This window comes from Crocuta crocuta, unplaced genomic scaffold (genome assembly GCF_008692635.1).
Source record: "Crocuta crocuta isolate KB4526 unplaced genomic scaffold, BGI_CrCroc_1.0 scaffold72, whole genome shotgun sequence".
Lineage (NCBI taxonomy): Eukaryota > Metazoa > Chordata > Mammalia > Carnivora > Hyaenidae > Crocuta > Crocuta crocuta.
The window spans coordinates 6,418,427-6,443,260 of NW_027529427.1; the positions used below are offsets into that span (position 1 = coordinate 6,418,427).

General features: G+C 51.7%; 1 protein-coding gene across 1 annotated transcript; it reads right to left on the bottom strand.

Annotated features, from left to right (window-relative positions):
• Nucleotides 1–1,395: 1,395 nt before the first annotated feature.
• On the bottom strand, nucleotides 1,396–24,834 carry SLC6A12 (solute carrier family 6 member 12). The gene is made up of 14 exons (XM_077758996.1): nucleotides 24,621–24,834; nucleotides 18,601–18,735; nucleotides 15,437–15,577; nucleotides 14,528–14,615; nucleotides 13,265–13,397; nucleotides 11,408–11,542; nucleotides 9,844–9,947; nucleotides 9,403–9,527; nucleotides 8,867–8,979; nucleotides 8,212–8,349; nucleotides 7,387–7,489; nucleotides 5,220–5,320; nucleotides 4,415–4,585; nucleotides 1,396–2,314 (listed from the first exon to the last, which is right to left on the bottom strand). Exons 1-14 carry the CDS (start codon nucleotides 24,832–24,834, stop codon nucleotides 2,171–2,173), a joined length of 1,845 nt encoding a protein of 614 aa, XP_077615122.1. The 3' UTR covers nucleotides 1,396–2,170.

Sequence of the window (24,834 nt, forward strand, 5' to 3'; positions counted from 1 at the left end):
TCCTGGGTGCCAGGGTGGAAGAGGCAGTCAGAGAGGGGAATGGTTGCAGACATGCTGTCTCCAGTGGGGCCCTCGATCCAGAGCAGAGACCTTCCTGGACAGGGGAGCTTCCTCTGCCAGGGAACCCAGAGCAGCTGAGAGTCCCGAGGAGTTTATGTGAAGAGAGGAAAGTTGGGAGAGGGCACTGGTGTCTGCAAATAGTCTGGAGACATAGAAGCCAAGGCTCAGAGCCCCAGAAGCAGGGGAGAGCTGGCGGGNCATAGGAAGTATCTAGTTTCCAGAGAGCGAGAGCTTACACAGGAGAGAAATGCTCAGGCAGCCAGCCTGAGGACACTTTCTCCCTACCTGTAAGCGGAGTTCCAGAGGCAGAGGCGGGGCCAGGGGAGGCTGCACTGCTCGCATCCGCCACCAGGCGGCAGCAAAAAGCCCCTCACCTACCCCACAGGTCTCCAGCGTTATACAGGAGAGCAACCCAGCTGATGGCAGTTTCTCTATCGCTTTCTCCTGGACATTCTTCTTCACCCACTAACTAGTCCAACAAAAGTGAGCACAGACGTGCAGAACAGTCAAAGGGAGGCAGAACCCAGGGGTTTGGACATCTGCAAATGCCCAGTGTGCAAAGGTACTTGTTCTCCCAAGCAGGGAAGCCCTAACAGACCCGGATGAAGGATGCCAGGTATTCTGAGGATGGAATTCACCCTGGCTGGACCATGGCTTTTTACTCTGTCACTAAGCAGTGGCTCTGGGTGACATCTATCTATGCACCATTGCAAGTGGCTATCTATACAGGTAGCCTCCCTTCTTCCATCTCCGAGGTCCTGTCCCAGAAAACTCCCCTGAAGTGGCCTGCCCCACCCCTTCTCTTTCTCCTCCCTTGCCTTTGGGTGGACCTAGCATAATCCGATAGAGACACGGGGAAAGGAGCATCCCAAACACAACACTCTCTCTCTGAGGGAGACCAGGGGGCTTTCAGGCTCCAAGGAATCTGCAGGGGGAGAGATGGAAAATGGTGGAAACAAAAGGCTCCAGAGAGGAAATCTGGTCCGATGAGTATGGGATGGCAGAGAAAATGCCACGGTAGGGATGCCAATCTGGGGCGAGCTAGTCACCCCTCTATAGAGGGGACCACTCTCCCCTCCAGCCCAAGACAGCGTAACTAAACATAAATGGGGCGAGCCAGAGAAGACCAGCACACGGAAGCAGGTGATCCATATAGGCTTATTAACTAAGTCAGGAGGGTATAATGGGAAAGAACACAGGCCTGAGAACAAGAACACCAGGTTTTAGGCACATCTCTGGCCCTGAGGAGCCAGAACTTGAAAGAGTCACTTTCTCTTTGGTCCTCAGTTTCCTCATTCGTGAAGTCAGGAGGTTGGACAAAAGCACAGTGGCAAGTGGAGTGGCCCGGAGCACTGTATTTGAAAGGACTGTGAGGTGGGAAAGACTCCATTAGTAACGTCTGTCTTGGGCATAGGAAAGTACAGACACCCTCGCCATGTATTTGCTCAGTCGAGGGATCATCTCTAAGTTCCTTCCGTGCCAATGCTCCATGGATTGAGGACAACATTGCAGGAAGTGTGTGGAATCAGGGCTGGATCTAGGGACACCTTAAGACAATGATGGCTTGTGAAGGCTTGCCTCCTGGTTATTTCTCTAGTTCTTTCCCCACGGACTCCGGAATACTAAGCCTAGTGAAGGACTCCCTCTAATGGAATGTCAGAATCCAATACGGTGTGTTCGATGTCACTTCCAACATGGCGTGTTCCAGCGGACTCCCTAAGACAAAGCCCGATACGAAGTCCCATCCGTGCTACCCTCCCAAATATAGCAAGCTGCGACATCCCCAGATACAGGAACGTCCCTACGGTGGGAGCTCCCACACAGTGTAATGTGTTCGAAGCAGATGGTGGACTCAAAAAAGACCACCCTCCTTTATAAATAAGAAGGTGTGTTCCAACTGCATGGCATGGTGCAGCCGGACCGCCTCTAGCCCACCAGAAGGAGCTGCCCCTGCTGAGGAGGGAGCAGTGTGGCTTCTGGCTGGGGGTGCACATGAACACCACAGAGGTTCTCAGCAGGACTGTGGGAAGGGACAGAGGCAAAGGCTGTCCACAGCAGTGACCCTGACAGAGGTGCCTGGCTCAATGGCCACCTGGCTGCTGGCCACATCCTACAAGTGGGTCTCCTTCTCCCCGACGATTAGTCCTTCCTTTGTTGGGGAAGGCCCGCAGTCCTGGCTGTTACCACCATCCAGATACAGGTGTTGCTTAGGCTGCGGCAGGCTGGGGTCGGGGGTGGTGAGCTGTTGCAGGCGCTGTGGAGAGAAGAAGGAACAAATGGGTGCTACCAGTGAGAAGGGCAAAGATGTTTCAGCCTGTTTGTATCCCCGGGGCCAGGCACAGAGCCAGGCACATTGGGGGCAGTCAGTACGATATGAGTAAATACATGAATAAATTTTTTAAAATATTTTTATTTATTTCTAGGAGAGAGAGAGAGAGAGAGAGAGAGAGAGACAGAGTGAGCAGGGGAGGGTCAGAGAGAGAGGGAGANACCAGTGAGAAGGGCAAAGATGTTTCAGCCTGTTTGTATCCCCGGGGCCAGGCACAGAGCCAGGCACATTGGGGGCAGTCAGTACGATATGAGTAAATACATGAATAAATTTTTTAAAATATTTTTATTTATTTCTAGGAGAGAGAGAGAGAGAGAGACAGCGTGAGCAGGGGAGGGTCAGAGAGAGAGGGAGATACAGACTCCGAAATAGGCTCCAGGCTCTGAGCTGTCAGCACAGAGCCGGACACGGGGCTCAAACCCACGAACCGCGAGATCATGACCTAAGCGAAAGTCGGACGCTTAACCAGCTAAGCCACCCAGGCGCCCCCATGAATAAATATTTTGAGAAGAGAGAAGAGACAATCCCGTGGTGATTAAGAGCATGAATGGGCTGGGTTCCAGTCCTGGCTCTGTTACTGACTACCTGTGCAATTTTAGGCAACCCATTTAACCCCTCTGCGCCTTATCTGTAAAACGAAGATAATAATAGTACACAGCTCTAAGAACAGTGCCTGGCACAGGGTCAGTGGATCAATAAGTGCTTATTTTTGTTCTTCTTCTTATTACCATTAGCATGTGACCGGGGTGCCTGAGTGGCTTAGTCAGTTAAGCATCTTACTCTTGGTTTCAGCTCAGATCATGATCTCACAGTTCTTGAGTCCAAGCCCTGCATCAGGCTCTGTGCTGCCAGCATGGAGCCTGCTTGGGATTCTGTCTCCCTGTCTCTCTGCCCCTCCCCTGCCCACTCGCTCTCTCTCAAAATAGATAAATAAACCTTTAAAAAAAAAGGAATGTAATCAATAAGTGCCTATTATTTTTTATGAGTAGCAGGAATACTATTATTACTGTTACTGGAGCCATCTCCTCCCCCTCCTTCTTGCCTTGAATGCAGATGTGATGACTGGAATCATGACAACCTTCTTGTGACTATGAAGCGGTAAGCATGATAATAAAAAGACATGCTCAGGACGGAGGTGCAGAAATATAGGAACAGTTTGGTCCCTAACAGCCTCTTTAAGCAGCTGAACCAAGCACCAGCAGCACCCATCTCTGATCTCTTAATGTTAAAAAGAAAATAAGCCTATTTGCTTATTGCAGGTTGGGTTTTCTGTTACTTGTAGGCCAGATAGATTTCTACAAGTGCAATGTCTTTGTGGAACATGCTGTATCCCTCCCAGGAAGGCATGTCTTAAACTCCAAACAGGGAGCCTTTTGCTCATGGTTCCCCAGGCAGAATTAAGAAAAGAAGCCAGGAGACTATGTATGGAATGAACCAGGATAGCTGGTTATTAATTTCCTGGGAGTAAGGAATCTGTGCCGTATACATCTCTGTGTCTGGGCACCTTTAAGTTCTTATTGTGGCTCAGTTTCCTCCCTAAGCCTTTGACAGTGTTACTTTGGTCAACCTGTCCACATAATGTGCTGGAGGTCAGATTCTGAAGGTCTAGGACTCTAAGTCTTTTGAGTGTTTCTGAAAATGAAGCCATCGAACTGGTCTTCAAAGACCCTTTTCTTGGGGCATCTGGGTGGTTCAGTAGGTCAAGCGGCCGACTTCGGCTCAGGTCACGATCTCACGGTTCGTGGGTTCGAGTCCTGCATCGGGCTCTCTGCTGACAGCCAGCTAAGAGCCGGGAGCCTGTTTCCGATTCTGTGTCTCCCTCTCCCTCTGAACCTCCCCTGCTCACGCTGTCTCTCTCTCTCTCTCTCTCAGAAATAAATAAATTTTAAAAAAAAGACCCTTTTCTTCAAGATTCCATCAGATCGAAGAGCTGCCCCACACTCAGAGCTGGGCTCCGCCCATGGTGCCCTGCCTGCAATCTCGCTCAGCAACCCCCATTAATGTATCACTTGCCTCGGCCCCTACCTTCTTGAAGGAACCCTGGGTCTTCAGAAGGGTGATGATGATGAACAGAGGGACGCAGACCATGGACGACAGAGCCAAGAACCAGCCGATGGAGTAGCCCCAAGGAGGATACACATAGATGTTGTTGTATTTGAGAGGTGTGTACTTGCTCAAGGAAAAGAGGAAGGTGGCCTAGAAAGAGGGAAAGGTGGATGCAGATGAGACAGAGAGCCCTTGAAATCCTCTCTTCAGCTGCTTAAATATCCAGTGGCAGAGGACAAGTAAAATACACTGGGCTGGGGGCGCCTGGGTGGCTCAGGTGGTTAAGCATCCAACTCTTGAGTTCAGCTCAGGTCCTGATCTCACAGTCCTAAGATCAAGGCCCGCATTGGGCTCAGCACAGAGCACCAAGCAGGCTCCTCTCTCTCTCTCTCAATAAATAAATCAACTTAAAAGAATAAATAGATAAATGAATACACTGGAGTGCCTCACTGAGGTAGAATAGTAAAAGCCGNAGCGAGGTGGGCGGGGGAGCCCTGAGCAGGCAGACAGAAAGAGACCACTAACTGGGAGGTCTGGTGACCGGCTGGGGGGGCTATGAGAAAGGAAGGGAGCAGGAACTAGAGGGTAGGGATGGTAAAGCAGACAGATAAGATGGTCCCAGGAAGGAAGGGCAGGAGAACCAACCCAGAGGAGGAGATGGACCAGCCTCCCAGGGTAACTGACCAGGCAGGAAAGGAGCCCCCAGAACCCAAGGATCCCATTGCTTGTCCCGGAGTCTTCTGGATGCAAGAGAAGACATAGAGGTAGCTGAGTGGACACGTACCAGGCAAAGTCCAGGGGTCAGAAAGAGCCAGGAGATCTTCACCAAGGGCCATGGCCGGTAGCCAATCATGTCTTCAACGTTGTCATAGAAACGATCTGCCCCTGCCCAGGTGGAAGGGGAGTGTGAGAACAGGAGGGAGGGAAGAGCTCATAGGTATCTGGGAAGGACTCACCTGGCTTTGCGCTCTTCCCCCTGCCCTGTGAGGGGAAACTGGATCAGGGCACATGAGTGAGATGGGTCCCTGGGACCCCAACCACAAGGCAGGGAGCGAGGAGGAAGGGGCTGCCACCAAAAAGGTGGGTGCCCTGGAGAGAGTCACCTAACCTCCCAGTGCAATCCTTTGGCCCTTTGTCTAGGAATGAAGACCCTACTGCCAACCACAGAGGAGGGCACGAGCTGACAATGGGCACAATGACTACACAAATGCTCCCTTATGTAGGCCACAGACATGACTTCAGTTTCAAGTCGAAACAGCAAGGGTTCCACTGTTCGAGCACAGCGTGCTGAACTCACCCAGGGCTGGAAAGCCTCTGGGAACGGAACAACAGTCTAGATTCTACGCTCTGGAAGGAGCCACTCAGAAAATCGCAGTAAGAGGCTCGCTTTGTGTTTGTGGAAACACTGATTGGATTTGTTTACTGTCCTTCCATTTCCACGTTTGCTCCAGATCCAGGCCCAGACAGTCTTCCAAGGAAACGACCACTGACTGAGAAAGGCAGTTGGAGGGCCCTTGCCCTTCCTCAGCAAAAAAGGAACTTCCCACTGATCACTGACATGCATGAAATGACACCATTAGGGAGTCATTCCTTTGGCTTCCAGAGTTCTCCCCCAGTTAAAAACCAGGTGCTGCTGGGAAGGTGTAACATATTAAGGTTTCTCAGCTATTTACACCTCACTGTGATTGAGTTTATCGGATCCTCTTTAAGAACAAGTTTTGAGGAGCAGAAGGGGAAAATCAGAAAGACAACAGATGCTTGGAGTGAGAAGGTAGGAAACCTGTCCCAGGAGAGGAAAGGACACCAAATAGGCCTAAGACAGCAAAATAAAAACCTTCCCATGCCCACTACGTGGCACCCGCCTACCCTCTCTGCCCGGCACCTTGTTACACTAGCAGTGTGTTCTCCCGCACACCGTGATGGTGCCTCCTCCACTTACTCACTGTGTGAGCTGAGGCAGGAGACCTACCTCTCTGAGCCTCACCTCCCCCTGCACAGGGCTGTTTGGGGTTGAAGGATAACGTAGGATATAATCATCACATTGCTTGGCTCAGCGGTGCACAGACTCACATGCATACAGGTTTCCCTCTTTCGTTATGAGGCCCCAGAATGGCATGCATGTTACAGCACTCAGCACCACTGGCCAGCTACCCCAGCACTGAGGGGGGCTCAGGGGTGTTGACGGAAGTCAATGGAAGGCAGAATTCACCTCAGTGTAAGAAAGAAATGCGCAACAGCCTCAATAAACAAAGCTACCTCAAAGACATGGGAATGGGGGCGCCTGGGTGGCTTAGCCGGTTGAGCGTCCGACTTTCGCTTGGGTCATGATCTCGCGGTTCGTGGGTTCGAGCCCCGCGTCGGGCTCTGTGCTGACTGCCAGCTCAGAGCCCGGAGCCTGTTTCAGTCTGTGACTCCCTCTCTCTCTGACCCTCCCCTGATCATGCTGTCTCTCTCTCTCTCTCTCCTAGAAATAAATAAAACATTAAAAAAAAAAAAAAACACTTGAAAGCATATTTAAAAAAAAAAGACATGGGAACGAGATTCCTTTTTATGGAAGTATTCGAGCAAGGTGTGGGTGAGAACCTAGAAAAGCAGTGTGGGAATGTGTGGAGGCTCAGCCTACGTGGCCCTGACGGCCTCTTCCGACTAGGATTCCCACTGGCCAAGTGTCTCCAGCAGTTTCTGTACCAAGAAAGCGGCACACTGTTGTTTCTAATTCCTCTCGCTGTTGCTGGAAATCAGTTGTGCCCTTACCCCGGCTCTATCTGCCACAATGAGAAATGCCTGGGTTCCCAATGGTGACACACTTCCCAGTGACAAGAACCAGGGCAGCAAAGATGCAAAGGTCTGTAGAAACCAGAGGGCCAGCGCAGCCCACCTCTCATCCAGGGCAGACCACGCCCTTGGGGGGTGGGACCCACAGGCCCCCTCCTTCTCCCCCCTCCACTTACCATACACCCAGCTGATGCAGATTACTTCAAACACCGCCAGGAAGAGCAGGCATATCCCACTGGAGGCGTAGTGATCAAACAGCTGGAAGATATACATCCCGCCCTGCAGAGATGCGAGCGGAGCTGGGGCCTTGGCCAGTGGGGGCAGGGGCCCCTCCTCGGCGACAGGGCACACAAGCATCTGGGCACACGTCCTGCTCAGCCCGCAGGAAGTTGCTCCTTGCATCTGAAGGCACTTTGCCTTGCCTGCCCTTGCCTTTAAGCTCCTCATTTAACATTGGGACAACACTCTGACAGCTGCGGGGACACTGGAGAAGTGTCTGCTTGGCACCATGCCTCCTAGAAGCTGGCCCCTCCTTACTCTGGGAGTGCTCCCTTCCTCGCTCCAGGCCTGAAGGAGAGCCAGGGCTGGACACTTACCGTGTTCTTAGGAAAAGGTCCCTCTCATTCTTCTGGGGTTGGGTAGGTGGCAGAAGGTAAGCCTGAAGCTGCACCCGCCTTCTTTAATATCAGGAGGGAAACCTGGCTAAGAAGGGCATTCCTGACAATGTCATTAGAGCAGCTGGATCCAACCACGCCTGAAACCAAATATCCCTAGACTTTTCAGTTTCCTGCCCCCCCCCAAAACTCCCCTTTCTGTTTAAGTTAGCTTGTATTTGGTGTCTGTCACTCACCCGACACCAAAAGACAGCTAACTAACAGGGTAGGTTCTGCTGCGTGGTCCCTACCACCTTGCCGTGGTGTAGGTGCGGCTCTGAGAAGGGTCATCAGCGTGCCCCACGGCTCCCTCACCTTAGAGCCTTTAGGCCACCCCCCTCTGCTTACCTCCGTGACCAGGAAGAGCCCTAGCAGGTAGCAGACAACGGCAATGGTGAGAATGAGGAGCTCTCGCCGCCCGCTCTTCCGGAGCTGACTGGGGAACATGTCCACGGAGGCTGTCACCAGGCACTCCACGCAGACAAACTGCAGGCAGGGGGGAAGCCAGATGAGAGGAACTGCATGCTCTCGGGCCTTCCATGGCGTGGCCTTGCCCTGGCCGCCTCGTGCCCCACTCACCCCTGCTGATGCACAGGAGCACAGAAACGGGGTGGCCCGCCCTGCCCTTGACCGCATCTCTACGACCCAGGGTCCCAGCAGTGAGGCTTGGAGGGGGAGATATGTCCTGTCCCCAAGGCTGGGGGGCGGCGAGGCTGGGCAGCTTGGGCTAAATGGCTGGAAGGAGGCTGGATGGACATTTGGGAGGGGTGTCCTTGTACGGGGAAGGGTTGGGCTGGAGGGGGTACAAAGGAGGTGGCCCCCTCACAGACAAGGGTCTTGAGGCCATGGGTCACCCGACCAACTGCAAGAACAACCCCAGAAAGCGGAGGGGGCTTGAAATGCAGGTCAGGGGGAAAGGCGTTGGGGGAAAGGTAATGCCCAGAATAGCAGAAGCTGGCCAGAGGGTCACCAGGGCAGGGAGGGTTGGGGTGGGGTGACGAACCTGGCTGTCCAGCCCTAGGAAGATGAGCATGATGAAGAACAGGCAGGACCACAGCTGGGATAAGGGCATCATAGTCACCGCCTTGGGGAACGCGATGAAGGCCAGACCCGGACCTGCCAGGCACAGAGCACAGTCAGGAGAGCTCTGGGCTCTCATTGCCCCAGGGAAGAGCCTTCCCTAAGGCACTGTGTGTGTGTGTGTGTGTGTGTGTGTGTGTGTGTGTGTAGGGGGCGGGGTGGGAGGAACGTGTAGGGGAGTGGTTCAAAAGATGGGGGTGGTTTCACCCCTTACTCTGCTCTCTGGTTCTGGGGAGCTGGCCATGCGCTGGTTCATCCACTTATCCATCCCTGCAGGCACGTATGGGGCTGCCGGTCCTCAGTGCCCTCTCCCCCCCCCCCCCCCNCAAGCACAGCCCCCAGATGCAAAAGGTTCTCATTAGCCAGCTCCTGGGACCCCCCGCCTGGGACCCTGGAGGAGGGATCTGTGTTCCCTGATCCCCCTCCCCCTCAGGGCCCAGACAGCAAAGTGGTACCTACCAGACTCAGCCACTTGGGAGATGGGCATCCCCTGCTCCTGGGCCATGAAGCCCAGGATGGAGAAGACCACGAACCCGGCCACGAAGCTGGTGGCACTGTTGAGGAAGCAGAGGGCGATGCAGTCCCTGCGGGGCGGGGCCGAGGCAGAGGAAACAGGAAGGAAAACGTGGAAGAAATCCATCCAGGGAGGAGAGATCCCAAGACAGTAAGGGGTGGGGGACGGGAAGGCAAAGATGCGGGAGGAGAGAAGTGGTAGAGGGAATGGGCGGAAGACGAAGGTCAGGTGCCGGACGGCGAGAGAGGAGCGTGAGGAAGAAAGAAGAGGAGGGAAGAAGGACACTGAGTCAGCGGCCCGGTGAAGCGGATTCCCGCGCTGCGCCGCAGGCGGGTCTGGCGCCCGGTCCGGAGCTTGGCCCGCACCCCTGCGCCGCCCGGCCCTACCTGTAGCAGTTGTTGTGGTACTTGTTGTAGCTGCCCAGGGCTGTCAGGCACCCCTGGCAGATGGCGAAGGAGAAGAAGATCTGGGTGCCCGCGTCCATCCACACCTACGTGAGACCCCAAGAAAGTGGCAGGAGGAGCGGAGGGCACCAGCCGGCCCCCTGGGTGTGCCCCCGGAGTCACTTATTGGCCACCCTCTGCTCTCAATCTCTTCCCCTGCAGGCCCGGTTATNGGTGGCTCAGGTCATGATCTCACCGTGCGTGAGTTCGAGCCCCCCAGCCCCCCGCGGGGCTCTGTGCTGAAAGCTGAGAGCCTGGAGCCTGCTTCAGATTCTGTGTCTCCCTCTCTCTCTGCTCCCCCCCCCCAAAATAATTAAACATTTAAAAATTTAAAAAAAATTTATTTAGCAAAAATAAATTAAAAAAATAAATTTGCTTCTGGGGGCGCTTGCAGGGGAGTGGGGGTGCCCAGAGAAGGCAAAGCCTACCTGCAGGGCAGAACTGAGAGCGCCCCGCTCATTGAATGAGAGCCACGGGGCAGCAAGACAGGGGCAAAGGGCCACTTGATTAAAATATAAAGAAAAAAGCCACCAGGACTCCACAGGGAGCCGGGCGGGTGCAAAGAATGTGCTCAGACAAGTCCTAGAAGAGGAAATACGAATGGCCAGTAAATCTGTGGGAAAGAGTCCAACCCCGCAGCAGTAAAAAATAAAAAAATCTAAAACAACAAAATGATACTATTTTGATCTATCACATTACCAAAGGTTAAATAATTATCGAATCTCTCATGGGCCCTGTGGAAAAAAAGGGTAGCCTCCAATACTGGTGAAGAAAGTCCGCGTTTCTGTAAAGCCAGTACGTTTCAAGAACCTTAAAGGCACAGGCTCTTTGACTTAGTGATTCTAGGGCTGACTGCTGTCAGGAAATAATCAGAGAGGTGGTCAGAGATTTAAATACAGGGTTTCCAGTGCAGCTGTATATGTGATCATAGAAAACCACACAACCTTAAAGGTCCAAGAATCGGAGACTGAGAAAGTGACGACCCGTACCCCAGGGGTGAGGGCTCAGAGGACATGGAGCCTTGTCGAAGCTTTGCCACAGGTCTCTGTGGCTTTACCCACGGCCCACCCCATCGTCAGAACAGCACCTGGCACTGAACAGGCCCTCAGCACATTGTGGGTGAATGAGTGACTGAATGGATGATGGATGGCGTACATATTATACAAGGATCTAAAATGACTTTTACAAATGAATGTAATAACAGGGAAAATGCTTACAGTGGAATTTAAATGAAAAAAGATTCATCTCTCTGTATACAAATATCTCAAATATGTTAAAACACAGACACACACAACACCAACTCGAAAAAGAGTTGGAAGGAAATACACTAAAATGCTCGTAGAGATGATAGCTGAGCAGTGGGATTATAAGAGACCTTTATCTAATTTTTCGCCAGTGGGGCTATATTGCCTTTAAACCAAGAGAAAAGCAACCAGGAATCTTCAAAAGTACAGCTCTGGTTTGGGGTGGGAGGCATCTGGGAAACGGTCCCCAGCACAGCCCCTACCTGGGGGTCCTTGAGCCGAAGCAAATCTGGCTTCAGGTAATAGATGATACCTTCGTAGGCTCCAGGAAGGGTGATGCCTCGGATGAGGAGGATGATCAGCATCAGGTAGGGAAACGTGGCTGTGAAATAAACAACCTGGAGGGGAAGCGGACCCGGGTCACCCCTGATGGGGGCACGGATGCCAGGAGGTGCCAGAGAGTGTGCAGTGGCCCTCCGGTCACCACTCCCCAGGCAGCATGAGTCACACCTAGCTCAGTGTCCAACACCTGCTTAGAGATGCTGAGAGTGCGTGAGCACCTTCAGCTCTCCACATCTCCCTCTACACGTTCCAGTGGGTCTTGGGCGCCCCGGCAGGCAGCCTGTGAGATAAGCATCAGCAAGGCAAGGAGGGAACAAAGACAGGGAGAGGACAAGCTGTCAGCCATAACATTTCAAAGACTATTTTAGAATCCAGGGGGTCCTGGGAGGCTCAGTCGGTTGAGCGTCTGACTTCAGCTCAGGTCACGATCTCGCGATTTGTGAGTTCGAGCCCCACATCAGGCTCTCTGCTGTCAGTGTGGAGCCTGCTTTTGATCCTCTGTCCTTTCCTCTCTCTGTCCCTCCCCCACTCACTCTCTCTGTCTCTCTCAAAAATAAATAAACTTAGGGAAAAAATAGAACTGAGGCACCTAGGTGGCTCAGTGGGTTAAGCGTCTGACTTCAGCTCAGGTCATGATCTCACGGTGAGTGGGTCGAGCCCTGCATCGGGCTCTGTGCTGACAGCTCAGAGCTTGAAGCTTGCTTTGGATTCTGTGTCTCCCTGTTTCTCTGCCCCTCCCTGGCTCACTCTCTCTCCGTCTCTCTCTCTCTGTATCAAAAATAAATAAACATTTAAAAAAAAAAATAGAATCCAGAATCTGGTCTCCCTTAATCCCTCACCCTAGCTATTTTCCCCATGCCCCCTGGTCAGGATGGGACCTGGTGAGGGAGGGGGAGCAGATGGGCACAGAGACCTGTGGCAAAGCTTCGACTGTACTTTTCCAGGCTTAGGGTTGGGCAAGCAGCAGTGGCCTGAGCTCTGGGACACAGAGACACTCAGACGGGTCCACTCTGCCCTGACCAGGTTCAGCTCCTTAACCCGCAGGGATGGCAATGTCTGTGTTATTATCACTATTACTAGTTTTATTATTACAACAATCCGGGGAAAGGCAAGGCTCCCCACCCCCTCCCCCAGAACAGGCTAATCAGAGAAGTCAGCATTCTGTCTCTTCCTGGGCTTTAAAAAGCATGAAGCATCCACCTTAGATTCCCTGGGTTGGAAATAATGGTTCAAATCTGAACTCTCTCAACACATACAACAAGCCACTGTTGTTCCTTTTTGGCTTAAACCCCCGTGATTACTGGAAACTCACCACCTCAAAGACAGTTCTGTGTGCTAGTTCATACCAAACATTGTCTTCATGTGTCGTTAAACGCGAACAGCAAGTCCTAAAAGTGTGTGATCCTAATTGTGTAATATACACACACAATAGATACAGATATACACAAGCATACTTACAAAGGTAACTAGAAGGCAATGCAGCAAAACATTAACAGGGATTAGTACATCCAAACTGCCACCATGCTGGCTCCAACAGTGATTAGGGGGACTTTAATGTTTCTCATTTTGCTCTGCATGTTACTTATGTAAACAGAGCTTTTAAAGTCATATTGAAAAAGAAAGTCTTTCCTTGAGCTGAGCTAAACTCTTCCTACCATTTCCCCTGCTCTCACTGTGCCTTAAACTACTCTTTCTTTCAGTTCTCCAGGGGGATTCTGGATGTGTCTCCATGGATTCTGGGGGCTGCAGAGAGCTTACCAGGAGCCAGAACACCTCACCTTGCCAGTGGACTTGACCCCTTTCCAAATGCAGAAGTAGCAGATGACCCAGGCGAGCAGGAGACACAGGGCCAGCTCCCAACGCAGGGCCCCCAGGTCGTGGATACCTGAGGTGATGCCCAAAACGCGTCTCCTGGGATGGAAACAATGAATAACCAGGTGAAAGGCTACAGGGCACAAATTGCCTTTATCTTCAAGTCTCTTGATTCTTAGAGCTGACCCCACACATCTCGGGTTCAAGGCTTCCCCATCCCATCCCCCTGCACCTCCCCTTATGGCCATGCCGTCTTCCCACCTGTAGTCTGCATGCCCCTGGCTGTTAGAAGACCAAATCACGTAATCCCATAGGTATCTTTGTCTTTCTAACCATCCAGCTTTCTCTGTTGTACAGAGAGATAGAGATTGAGAGAGAGAGAGAGAGAGAGAGAGAGAGAGGAGTGAGGGTGGTAAATAACATATGGAAGAGTAGATGGAGAGTAGATAGTTATAGATGCAGGCTGTTGCACAGTACATGGATATCAAACAGAGGGGCTGAATATGTTTTAGTAGCTAAAGAATGTAGCGAGTCATGAAATGAATGCACGTAAGCGTTGGTGGATATGTGTGAGGTTTGGGTGACATGGGGATGTATATGTGTGAGGGTGTAGGTAGACACATGTGACTGTTGGTGAATATGTGTAAGTTTTAGGTAAGTGTTAGGGCACAGGTACCCTTGTGTAACAATTAAGGTGGACATATGTGGGCACGGGCAGATGTAAGGGTGGAGTCACAGGGAAGGTGGAGGTATGAGCGTAGGGTTTGCCAATTTCTGCAGTACAAATACTCCCACCTTGGCCAATTTCAAGCCACCGACATGACATCACTGAACCCGAAGCTGGGGAGTGATGTGCACAATCTGCTCTCTTAAGCTGGGGCAGACTATTTGCCCTGCACCCGTGGACACATGTGGGTGGGTGTCAAGGTGGAGGTGGATGCGTGGGGGTCGGGGGGTGGTATGAGGCTATAAGTCGACATGGGTAAACATGTGCGTCTAGGTAGACACAGGTGGACTTGGGGTCATTGTGAGGGTGTAGGCGGACAAGTGTGGGTAGATGGGAGCGTTCCCTCATCACTGGGTGATGTGTGAGGTGGGGGTGGGAGGTGGGTAAGTGCCGGGGAGCATGTGTAGAAAGGCTTGAACTTGTGCTCCCAAGTCCCAGGACTCAGACATCCAAATTTCCTGCTTGGGTCCCTTAGCACATGGCATCCAAACCCAACACCTACTCCCAGAATTCCATGACAGGTGAAGTGAAGTTCTCAGATGGGGTCGCTGTGCGGGCTCCTGAGTGGTTCAGAAAGTCCATGCAATGCTCTGTTGGGAATAAGGGTGGGGGTGGGGGGGGCTGTGTGTCAGCTAGGGACCAGATGGGGAGAGACCCCCTAGTGCCCCTGCCCTCTGACCTTGCAGCCCAGCACTCCTCACCATTCCCAGTCCCAAGAGCTTCCGCTGAAGCCCCCCGTTTCCTAGGAGTTGGCCACTCAGGTGGTTCGTGGGACCATGTGCCTCCCTCCACATGTGCCCTACACTGCTCTTGTTCCAGTGAATCTGGTTGTTTCTCTGGCCAGCCCGCCAACCAGCCTCTGACACAGACCTTGGATCCCCTCTGTCCGCACAACTTACCCACCCTCTCCCCACTCAGCAGATAAATGGACTGAGTCTTCGTGCCTGCTCTTCCCCCCTACATGGCATATGCTGTTCACACGGTGGGTTCCTTCTCATCCTTCAACCCTCAGCTAGCTCTTTCCCTCCCACTATTGTATAGTATCTGCAATGTTTCTTTCACCCACTGCAATTTGTAATTGTTTCATTGACTTGTCTCTTTCTACCAGTAGGCTGTACATTCAAGGAGGGCCGGGGCCATGTTGCCAGCACTCACCCTTGGATCTCTAGCACCTGGCACAGAGGGAGTGAGGGTATAGAGGTATATCCCTTGCAGTTAGAGAAAACATTCACACACTTGTTGGGATTGGGTTCTGCTAGTGGGAACCTAGTCTAGGCTCCCACGGAAGAGCCCACAGAGCTTGGCTCTGATGCAAGTTCCGCTGTGTGCTCCGTCATCGTCCGCCATCCCCACCCACCATAGGCCCAGCCCCTAGGGACAGGCCCCTCCCAGGGGCTGAAATGATAGATACCTGTGTTCCAAGTATTGGTACAGGTTGTCCAGGGCAGCTCAGAGGCGAAGGAGCTGAACAGATAGAAGAGAGCCCAGGCGAGGATGATGATGTAGTAGATGTTCAGGTAGGACTCGATGACCACCGACGCCAGCCCAATGCCTTCGGGGGTGGGGCAGGCACGGGAGCAACACATAGAATACAACAGATCAGTATGAGCCCAACAAAGTCACAGGGAAGCTGCCAGCTGTGGCGAGAAGGACATTGGGTACTAAATGAACACAACACCCACCGCCTGTCTGTTGGTCTCAGAAGCCACTTATAGCATGTTTTTCTTTTTAATATTTTTTCTTTTTTAATGTTTCTTAAATTTATTTTTGAGGGAGAGGAAGACAGAGCATGAGCAGGGAAGGGTCAGAGAGAGAGGGAGACACAGAATCTGAAGCAGCTCCAGGCTCTGAGCTGTCAGCACAGAGCCTGTGCAGGGTTCAACCTCACAAACTGCAAGATCATGACCTGAGCCGAAGTCGGAAGCTCAACCGCCTGAGTCATCCAGGCGCCCACGGCATATTTTTCTAAGTAAGAAAAGCAGGTTACAGAATACCATCATAGGCATTCTTCTATTTTTGCAACATATATTTGAATGCATTTTCCCCCCTAATGAGATAAAGTCTGGAAGGATCGTCATCCAAAAGTTAACAGTGGTTGTCTAGGTGATAGGATTTCGGCTCACTTTTTAAAGTTCCTTTTCCTTTTGTCCATCTGCATTTTCTAGTTTTTCTGTGACGACCATGCGTTACTTGTAAAATGAAAAGAGACTGGAAGAGCAAGGTAGTATGGAAATTTTGGTAAGAATCAGTCTCAAGTGCAAGAACCAAAAGAACCCAGCAAAGAAAAAAGAAAGAAGCGGTCGCTGGCTGTCAAGAACCCTGGAGTGAGTCAGTCTCCAAATGCCACCTCGCTGCAGAGCGAGGGGTAGAGAGTCAGCAGAGGTGTGAAATGCGCGCTCGTTTTCACACCCGGGAGAGCCCGAGGCTGGCTGGGGCGCCCTGTCGGGGGGGGAGGGAGGGTGCACAGGGCAGGCGCGGCCTCCTCCCACCCAGCCCCGCGTGCTCCTGCAAACGTGGGATCTTTTCCACAGTAATTTTAAAAGTAGCACATTGCCAGGGCGGCGGTTAGTCCCGAGCTGGGAAAGCCGGGCGGAGGGGCAGCGCGCCGGCGCGTTTTGTCCTGCGTCCCGGCCGCGGCGGCTCGGGGGAAGCCCGGGCTCTAGAACCGTTTAAGGAAGGACAGCACAGCCCCAGGGCAGGTCGGAGAATCAATGCTGTCAACAAAACCACCCCTGGGCCAGGCGGGCCCACCCTGATTGTCCGTTCCCGCTGGCCCGGCCAACTCCCGTGTTTTCCTGCATCTGGGTCTCCGCAGAGCATCCAGGCGTTGGGGGCTGGGAGCCCTAAAGCGACCGTGGCCGGGGCAGCTTGGACCTCGGGAGGGGCGGTGGCTGGGGCTGCCGATGGCGAGGGGGGTTCCCGGGGGAGCCGGGTGGCGGGGATATTCAGAGCGCGCACACAGACGCCCACACACCCAAACAAGCGGCCACTGTGCGGCCACTCGCCGCTGGAACGCGCTGTGCTCCCACCGCCCGCCCGTAAACACCGACCTGACCCAGGAGGAGGCAGGGCGCCAGGCTGGGGAGGGGAGGCGCCCCTTCGCTGAGAGGAGGAGGCTTGTGCCTGGGTGTAAATTGAGGAGGGAAGGTGGGTGCGCACAGGGCGTGCATAGGCTCGCTGGGAGGCTGAACTGCGCACTGGGCACAGTCAGACAGTAGCAGCCTGGACCCTTCCACCAGCATAGGTGCACACACCTTGATTGGGCCCCTTCCTGAGACTCCAGGCCTTGGAGGCTCTTCAGCTTGGAAAAGAAAGGAGCAGCAATGGCTCCCCCCAACCCCCATCCGATGCTCAGTCTGCTCCCCGAGGTCTGTGGCAACCTGTTTGGAGAGTTAGTACATGCGTGCCAGAGAGGCCACCCCCGGCTTTTGGCACCCATGAGCTCACTTGGACCTTGGGACAGAGCCCAACTGGCTGGGACATTAGGCTGCGCTGGGATCTAGAGCAGAGCACTGAGAAGCTCTGCACTCTGGCTGAGGCCACTGCACCCCTGGAAGATGGGAACTCGCCAGTAGAAATGGATGTGGGCCAAGCTTCTCCCTGCCCCAGCCCCTCACTGCTGCCCCTACAGGGGCCCCATGCATGCCCCAAGAGCAGTCAGTACCAGACCAGTCTTGCACCTCAAGCAAACCCCCAGTCAGTGGTCTGAAGCCAGTGTTTCTCTGCCATGTCCACCTCTGTGCAGCCTACCAAGCTGGGCAGTAACCCCAGACAGCCTAGTCCCTGGGCTCCCTTAGAGACTGACATGAGGGAAAAGAGTCCTCTCCTCATTTCACATACGCAAGGAACCTCTCCGAGACAAGGGTTAGGTTTCCCACTGGCCTCCGGGGGACTGGCCCAATCAACTAAAGATGGTCAGGAAGGCCACCCCAAGCTGCTCATTCTAGTGCCAGCAAATCCATGGAGAGAATAGGAGCTGTCCCTAACCTAATCCCTAACGCAAGAAATAGCATGAATTTTCAGCCCAGGGGGGCCTGCATTCAAATCCTTAGTGAATGCCCTCATTTTCTCATATACAAATAACTAAGAGAGTTGTTACTGGAGGATTCGATGAGGAAATGCATGTAAAGTGCTTACGTGAGCCCTAACACATAGCAGGGCTGAGCAGATGTCAGACGACATCATCATCATCATCATCATCATCATCATCATCACTATTGTTATGTCCTCCCAGACCACGCCATGTACACAGGAACAACTTTCCAGGAAGCTGATGAAGGCATGAAGGCAAAGCCTCAGGATTCCTCCCTTTTAGGGACCCCTTCCAAGGCTCCTCAATCTAACTTTTCACTTGTAATTTTATACCCTCTTTCTTCAGGAGTGCCTTCCTCCCCAGGGTCTATAAGCTTCGGGCCCCACAAAGTCTGGCGACGCTTCCTGTGTCCTCCACAGCACTTAGCACAGGATGAGAGTAGATGCATACGAAGTGGTGGTCCCGAAGGAAAGGGGAGCGGCGACGGAGGCATGGATGGAGGCGCTGAGAGCCCTAGTAGCAGGGCAAATGGGAGCACTCACCCTGGAGCAGGGGGCAGATCTTCCTCCAGGCTGTCACGCTGCCTTGGCTGGTGTACTGGCCCAATGCCACCTCCAAGAAGAACACCGGGATGCCACAGGTGAAGAAGAAGATGAAGTAGGGGATGAAGAAGGCTCCTGTGGGAGAAGGAGGTAGGAGCTGAGCCCTCAGTCCTCAGAAACCTGCGCCCCAGTGCTCGTCACCCCTAATATCCCTCCTCACCCTCCCATGGGCCCAGGTTGGCTTCCTCCTGTCTGTGAGCAGGAACAGGCAGAAATTTTCCAGTCTGAGCCCCACTCAGCGTAGGAAAGACCTCTGAAGAGGAATGAGTGAACATTTAGGTGGAAATCCTAACAGACACACTATTTATTTTCTCAGTGTGCTTCACGAACTTAGTCAGTTTATTATTTTTGGAACAAAAACATGTGTTCCGTATAATTTGATATGCTTATTAAATTATCAAGTTTGCTACATGTTAGAGAAAAACAAACAAAAACACCTTGGAAAAATTATTTTCCCTCTAATAATTTTCAGAGGGGTTTTTCCCTCCACCAGGCTTGGGTCTGAACTGGGGGCCTAGCAGACAAGGGCATTCCTCTGCTCAGGTGGATTGCAGGGTCCTCCGATTTCAGCAGCCTTGTGATCGGGCACTGACCGACCGGCCCCCACAGGAGGCCAGGCCTAAAAAGCATCTATAAATTATGGAACTTGAAGACAATCTGAGCCACCAGTGCTCACTTCAGTCACTGAGATAGTAACCTCACCTCAGGAGCGAATCCGTGGGTGAATGGAATATTGTTTACTGCATAATAATAACACTTAGCACTTATTTGGTGCTTACTGTATGTAAGGCATTCTTGTAAATGCTTCACCAACCTCAAAATCCGCAATAGAACCACCTCCCATGGGGTAGGTAGTATTGTTATTCTCATTTTACAGATGGGAAAACTAAGACACAGGTGAGGAAACTGAGACACAAATTCGGGTAGTCTGATCCTGAGTCTGTGCTCTTTTTTTTTTTTTAAATAAGAGAGAGAGCTCGAGTGTGAGCAGTGGGGAAGGGCAGGGTGGGGGAGCTCAAGTGTGAGCAGGGGAGAGGGGCCGAGAGAGAGAGAGAGAGAGAGAGAGAGAGAGAGAGAGGAAGAGAATCCCAAGCAGCCTCCACAATCAGCATGGAGCCCAACGAAGGGCTCAGTCCCCCAACCCTGGGATAATGGCCTGAGCTGAAATCGGACACTCAACCAACTCAGCCGCCCAGGCGCCCAGAGCCTGTGCTTTTAACCACTGCATTATAAGACCTCTCAAGTAACCTACATTACTTTGTAGATAAAATAGAAAGAGCAAAGGGGAAAAAACATTGTATACCCTTTCAAGTTTTTATACAAACACACACACACACACACATTTTTTTTACAAAAATGAAAACCTACTATATATTACTTGATAATGATTTAAAAACATAGCAAGAACCTATGATCTCAATAAATACATATGTCATAGTTTTAATGGCTGTAAATAGCCCACCTTATGCATCTGACCTAGTTTATTTCATCAGTACGTCCACTGGCGTTCTTGTTGTCCATATCCTTGCACACGTGTCTAATTTCCTTCTTAGTAAATTTCCAGTAGACAGACTGGTAGGTCAGAGGGTATGCATATTTTTTTGTGGTCAAATATATATAACATGAGTTTTACTTTTAACCATTTTTCAGTGTACAGTTCGTGGCATTAAGTACATTCACATGTTATCCGACCACCACCACCATCAATTTCCAGAGCCTTCTCATCCATCCCAGTCTGAGATTCTGTAGCCGTTAAACAGGAACTCCCTGTCCCCTGCCTCTCCCCAATGCCTGGTAACCACCATTCTACTTTTTCCCTGTGAATTGCTATTCTAGACACCTCATAAAGAGGGATCATACGCTACTTATGCCCTCAAGGTTTATCCATGCCATTTTAGGGCTGAACAGTATTCCCTCTTGTGTCCACCACATGTTTATCTATTTGTCCACTGAGGGACATTTGGGTTGTTTCCACCTTTGGGGTTTGAACATTTTTTTTAATGGTTATTTATTTTTGAGGGAGAGAAAGAGGGGAGGGGCAGAGAGAGACGGGGGCAGGGCAAAGGATCTGAAGTGGGCTCTGCGCTGACAGCAGAGCCTGACGTGGGGCCCAAATCCCTGAACCGTGACCTCATGACTTGAGCTGAAGTAGGACGCCTAACCGACTGAGCCACCCAGGTGCCCCGGGGTTTGAACATTTTTTTAGGGTCTTTGACATGCATTTCCAAATCGCCCTCACAGACTCTCACACCAACCTGCACTGCCAGTAGCGATATGTGAGAGCGAGGGAGAAGGATTTGTGAGGCTTCTGGGCCCTATGGAGCCATAACAGCCAGTAACTCTGCAAGTCCTGACGTCCTTTGGAACTCCAGGTTTGCCTGTACATCCTGAGTACTGCTGGAACATTCCTGAACCCAGTGCCAGTACCATCGCTGACTCCAGTCTACGGGGCTTAGGTGGCTGAGGGGCAGAGTTCGGGCTGGGGGCTCTCCCACAGAGCACTTTCCCGAAGTCTGGTCTGTGGTGGCCTATGGCCCATGGGCCCCCTCCTGCTGGCTGTGTGGAGGTCCTTCTCGCTACTGAAGGAGACAGTCTCAGCCCTCCCCTTTGGCATGTAGTCTTCGGCCCCACGAAACCTGGGGAGAGCTCAGGAGGCCTGGCTGGGCCGCCGTCAGCCCGAGTCCACCCTGGAAGGGCAGGGCCGGGCCTGGGCCGTGGCCAGCAGTGGGAGGAGGCAGGTTCTGGATCGCCTGCGGGAACATGTCCATCCTTGGCTTTCTCCCTGGGTCTCCGACGCACTGTCTCTGCAAACACCCTCCCCTCTAATGAACTTCTGAGAATGCTCACATGGGGAGATGGACCTCGTCCCCATTTCTCTTGGCCCTTGCCCAGGCTCCGGGCATCAGTGGCCTGATGATGCCCCACAAAGATCTGGGAAGACAGGGTGACTTGAGATGTGTCTGTAATCTCCCTCCCTCTGCTCTAAAGTAGGCCTTATTACCTCTGCCAAGCACACGTTCCCGAACCACTGACAAGCTGGAAACTCAGAAGTCCTTAAATTCTCTTTTGAAGTGAACTGAAGATGATCTAGTTTAGTGACTCTCTGCTTTTCTGTAACCAAAGGCATTATTACACCAATAGCATTATTATTTTTCATCCCTTTGGAAAGATTTTTCTCTACAAAACTATTTATCAACTAATAATAATAATTATTTATTAAGCAATAAGGATTGATGAATATATCTGTACAAACTATATTTAACTGCTAACTAAGAGTTATGGTCAGCTTGAGATAAGCCCTATTATCGCAATGAGTTAGTACAATTCTAGCTTAAAGCAAAGAGCTGACATTCGAGTTGGTCTGTGAAGTCAAGTTCCCACACGGATCCATTATGAAGTTGTCTGCAGTGAGGAAACCTGTGTTACTACTTTCCTAGGCCCCAGACCCCCACAGACCAGTGACCAAGACCCCTGATCTTGCTCAGTCCCTCGTGTCTTCCCCACATGCTTAGGTTGGGACAGAGCTCAAGGAGAACACAATGGACAGAGAGGAACACAGACTCTGCCCAGGAAAGGTGCCTGGTACTACCTCTTCGCACATGACCCAGGCGCAGCCCAGTGGTACTGCACGCTGCCACAGGTGCTTGTCTTCCCGGGCCGCCCCACGGCCAGAACAGAGGCCACAGCCACAGTGCAGCCACTGGAAGGGACAGCGCGGGCACAGGGAAACCTGTCTCCTGGGCCTGCAGCTCTTCCTGCTTTTCGGATGGCAGGGAGGGGATATGGGAGCCCGGGAGCCAGGTTTCCAGAGCCCGCAGCTTCCAATCAGTTCTACGATCTCAGGCAAATCGCTAAACATTCGGAGCTTCCACGTGCTCTGTAGATGAGCGCTCAGGCTAAATCCTCTTTAGCTGTAGCATTAATGCCCTGTGTGTCCATGAAACTGTCTTGGGATAGTTCAGTTCGTGAGTTCGAGCCCCATATCGGGCTCTCTGCTGTCACGGCAGAGCTTGCTTTAGATCCTCTGTCCCACTCTCTCCCTGCCCCTCCCCTGCTCATGCCCTCTCCTCTCTCTCTCCCTCACTCTCTCTTTTTCTCCTTCAAAAATAAATATCAAAAAAAAAGAAAAAACACAAGCCGCCAGCCCTACCACTTCTTGACTTCTTGCTCTGGCCTGTATTGAAACCCAACTCCCAGCCCCGGCTCCCTAGCTCCGATCTGCTAGGAAACCCCGTCTATATGTCTTTGGAGCCATTAGTTCAAGCAGTTTGTAATAATAACTATAAGTTTTGAAACACAGAACAAGATACACAGCAGATACTCAGTAAATACTGGTCAACTTAAATATGAATAGTGTTTAGAAGAATTTTCTAAACAATGATTATTTTGAAATAGGAATGTTTCTTCTTTTTACCTTTCTGGAATGTTTCTAATTTCACAGTACACACATTCGATTTCCACAAGAAGATTAAAGGTATTTTCAAAAGGTAAAGATGAATCTGTACTGTCACAGGTTTGGGCACCTGGGTGGCTCAGTTGGTTAAGCATCCGACTCCTGATTTCGGCTTAGGTCATAATCTCAGGGTTCGTGGGTTTGAGCCCTGAATCGGACTCTGTGCTGGCGGCACAGTTACTGCCTGGGATTCTCTCTCTCTCTCTCTCTCTCTTTCTCTCTCTCTTTCTCTGCCCCTCCCCCACTCACTTTCTATCTCTCTCTCTCTCAAAATAAATAAAAATTAAAAATGTAAAAAAACCAAGAATCATAAATGTCTGGTCATAAATAAATTCATATAAATGAATTCTGCCATTTGTATGAAGAGTCCAAGTAGGTAAATCCATAGCCCCAGAAAGTAGATTGCTAAGGGCTGATCTAGTAAGATTGTGGTTGCCAAGGGCTGGCGGGGACACAGAATACGGTGGCTACTTATAGCTCCAGGGCTTCTTTCTGGAATGATGAAGATATTCTAAAATCAAATGTGGTGATGGTTGCACAATTCTGTGAACAGACTAAAGCCACGTAATTGTACATGTAACAAGATGAATCTGGTCCCTTCCCACCAGACCCCTACTCATTGTCACTACCAGTGCTGAAAAATAATAACATTAGTGTTCCTTCCATTTAACAAAACAAACCCCACAAACAAGGAAATATCATCTCTGAGATCAGCTTCTTCAATTGTTCCCATCTCACTCAGAGCAGCGGTTACAAGATGGGAGCCCGTAACCTCTTGCCTTACGCTGGCCCTGATCTGTCTCTGCCCTCCTCTTCAAACATGCCAGACGCACTTTCACCCAGGACCTTTGCACTCGCTGTTCGCTCTGTTTGGAATGTTCTTCCCACCTGACAGCCGTCCATAAGACTCACTCCTTTTCCTCCTTCAAGTCTTTGCTCAAATGTCACCTCTTCAACAAAAGCTTTGCAGCTCACCTAGCTTCACGTTTTCCACCCCAGCCTCCCCCTCCAACGACCCAGCCTTTCCCACCCCTCTTCCCTGTTTTTCTTCTCACCATTTGATACAACTCGCCATTCGACACACCACGCATTTTACTTATTTGTCTGTAACCTGCCACCCTGCACTGGGAACATGTTCTGTTTTGTACCTAGAACAATGCCCGGCACGGGATAGGCCCAGTATAACCAGCCAAGTGACTAAATCCCATCAGCCACCGACACTGTACAGAGTAGTGAAGGATTGCTAGTCGTATATCTTACTAGACACTCAGATTCCTCGGCCTTGCCCATTACCTCACTTAACCTTCACCGGAGCCCTGGGAGGCATCATCCCATTTCACAGAGGAAGTCACTGAGGTGAAACTAGACCTCTCAGACCCGAGCCCTCCAACTCCATGCCAGCCTCCTTCCGTTTTGCCGCATCGCCAGGCAGGCGGCGCCCAGGTAGGCACTGCCCGGCAGTCAAGCCACAGGTGTCCCCACCATGCCTACCTCAGAATGAACTCACCACCTCCATTTTTGTAGCAGAGATAGGGAAACCTCCAGACATTGCCCAGCCCAATGATCTCCCCGGCCACTGACAGCACAAACTCCATCTTGTTGTTCCATTGGCCCCGGTCCTTCACCTGGTGGTCGCCTTCCGGGCTCAGCTTCTCTCCCTCCTCAGGGAGCCAGGAGACCACAGGAGGCCCGTCTTCGTGGATTGCCACTTTTCCGTCCAT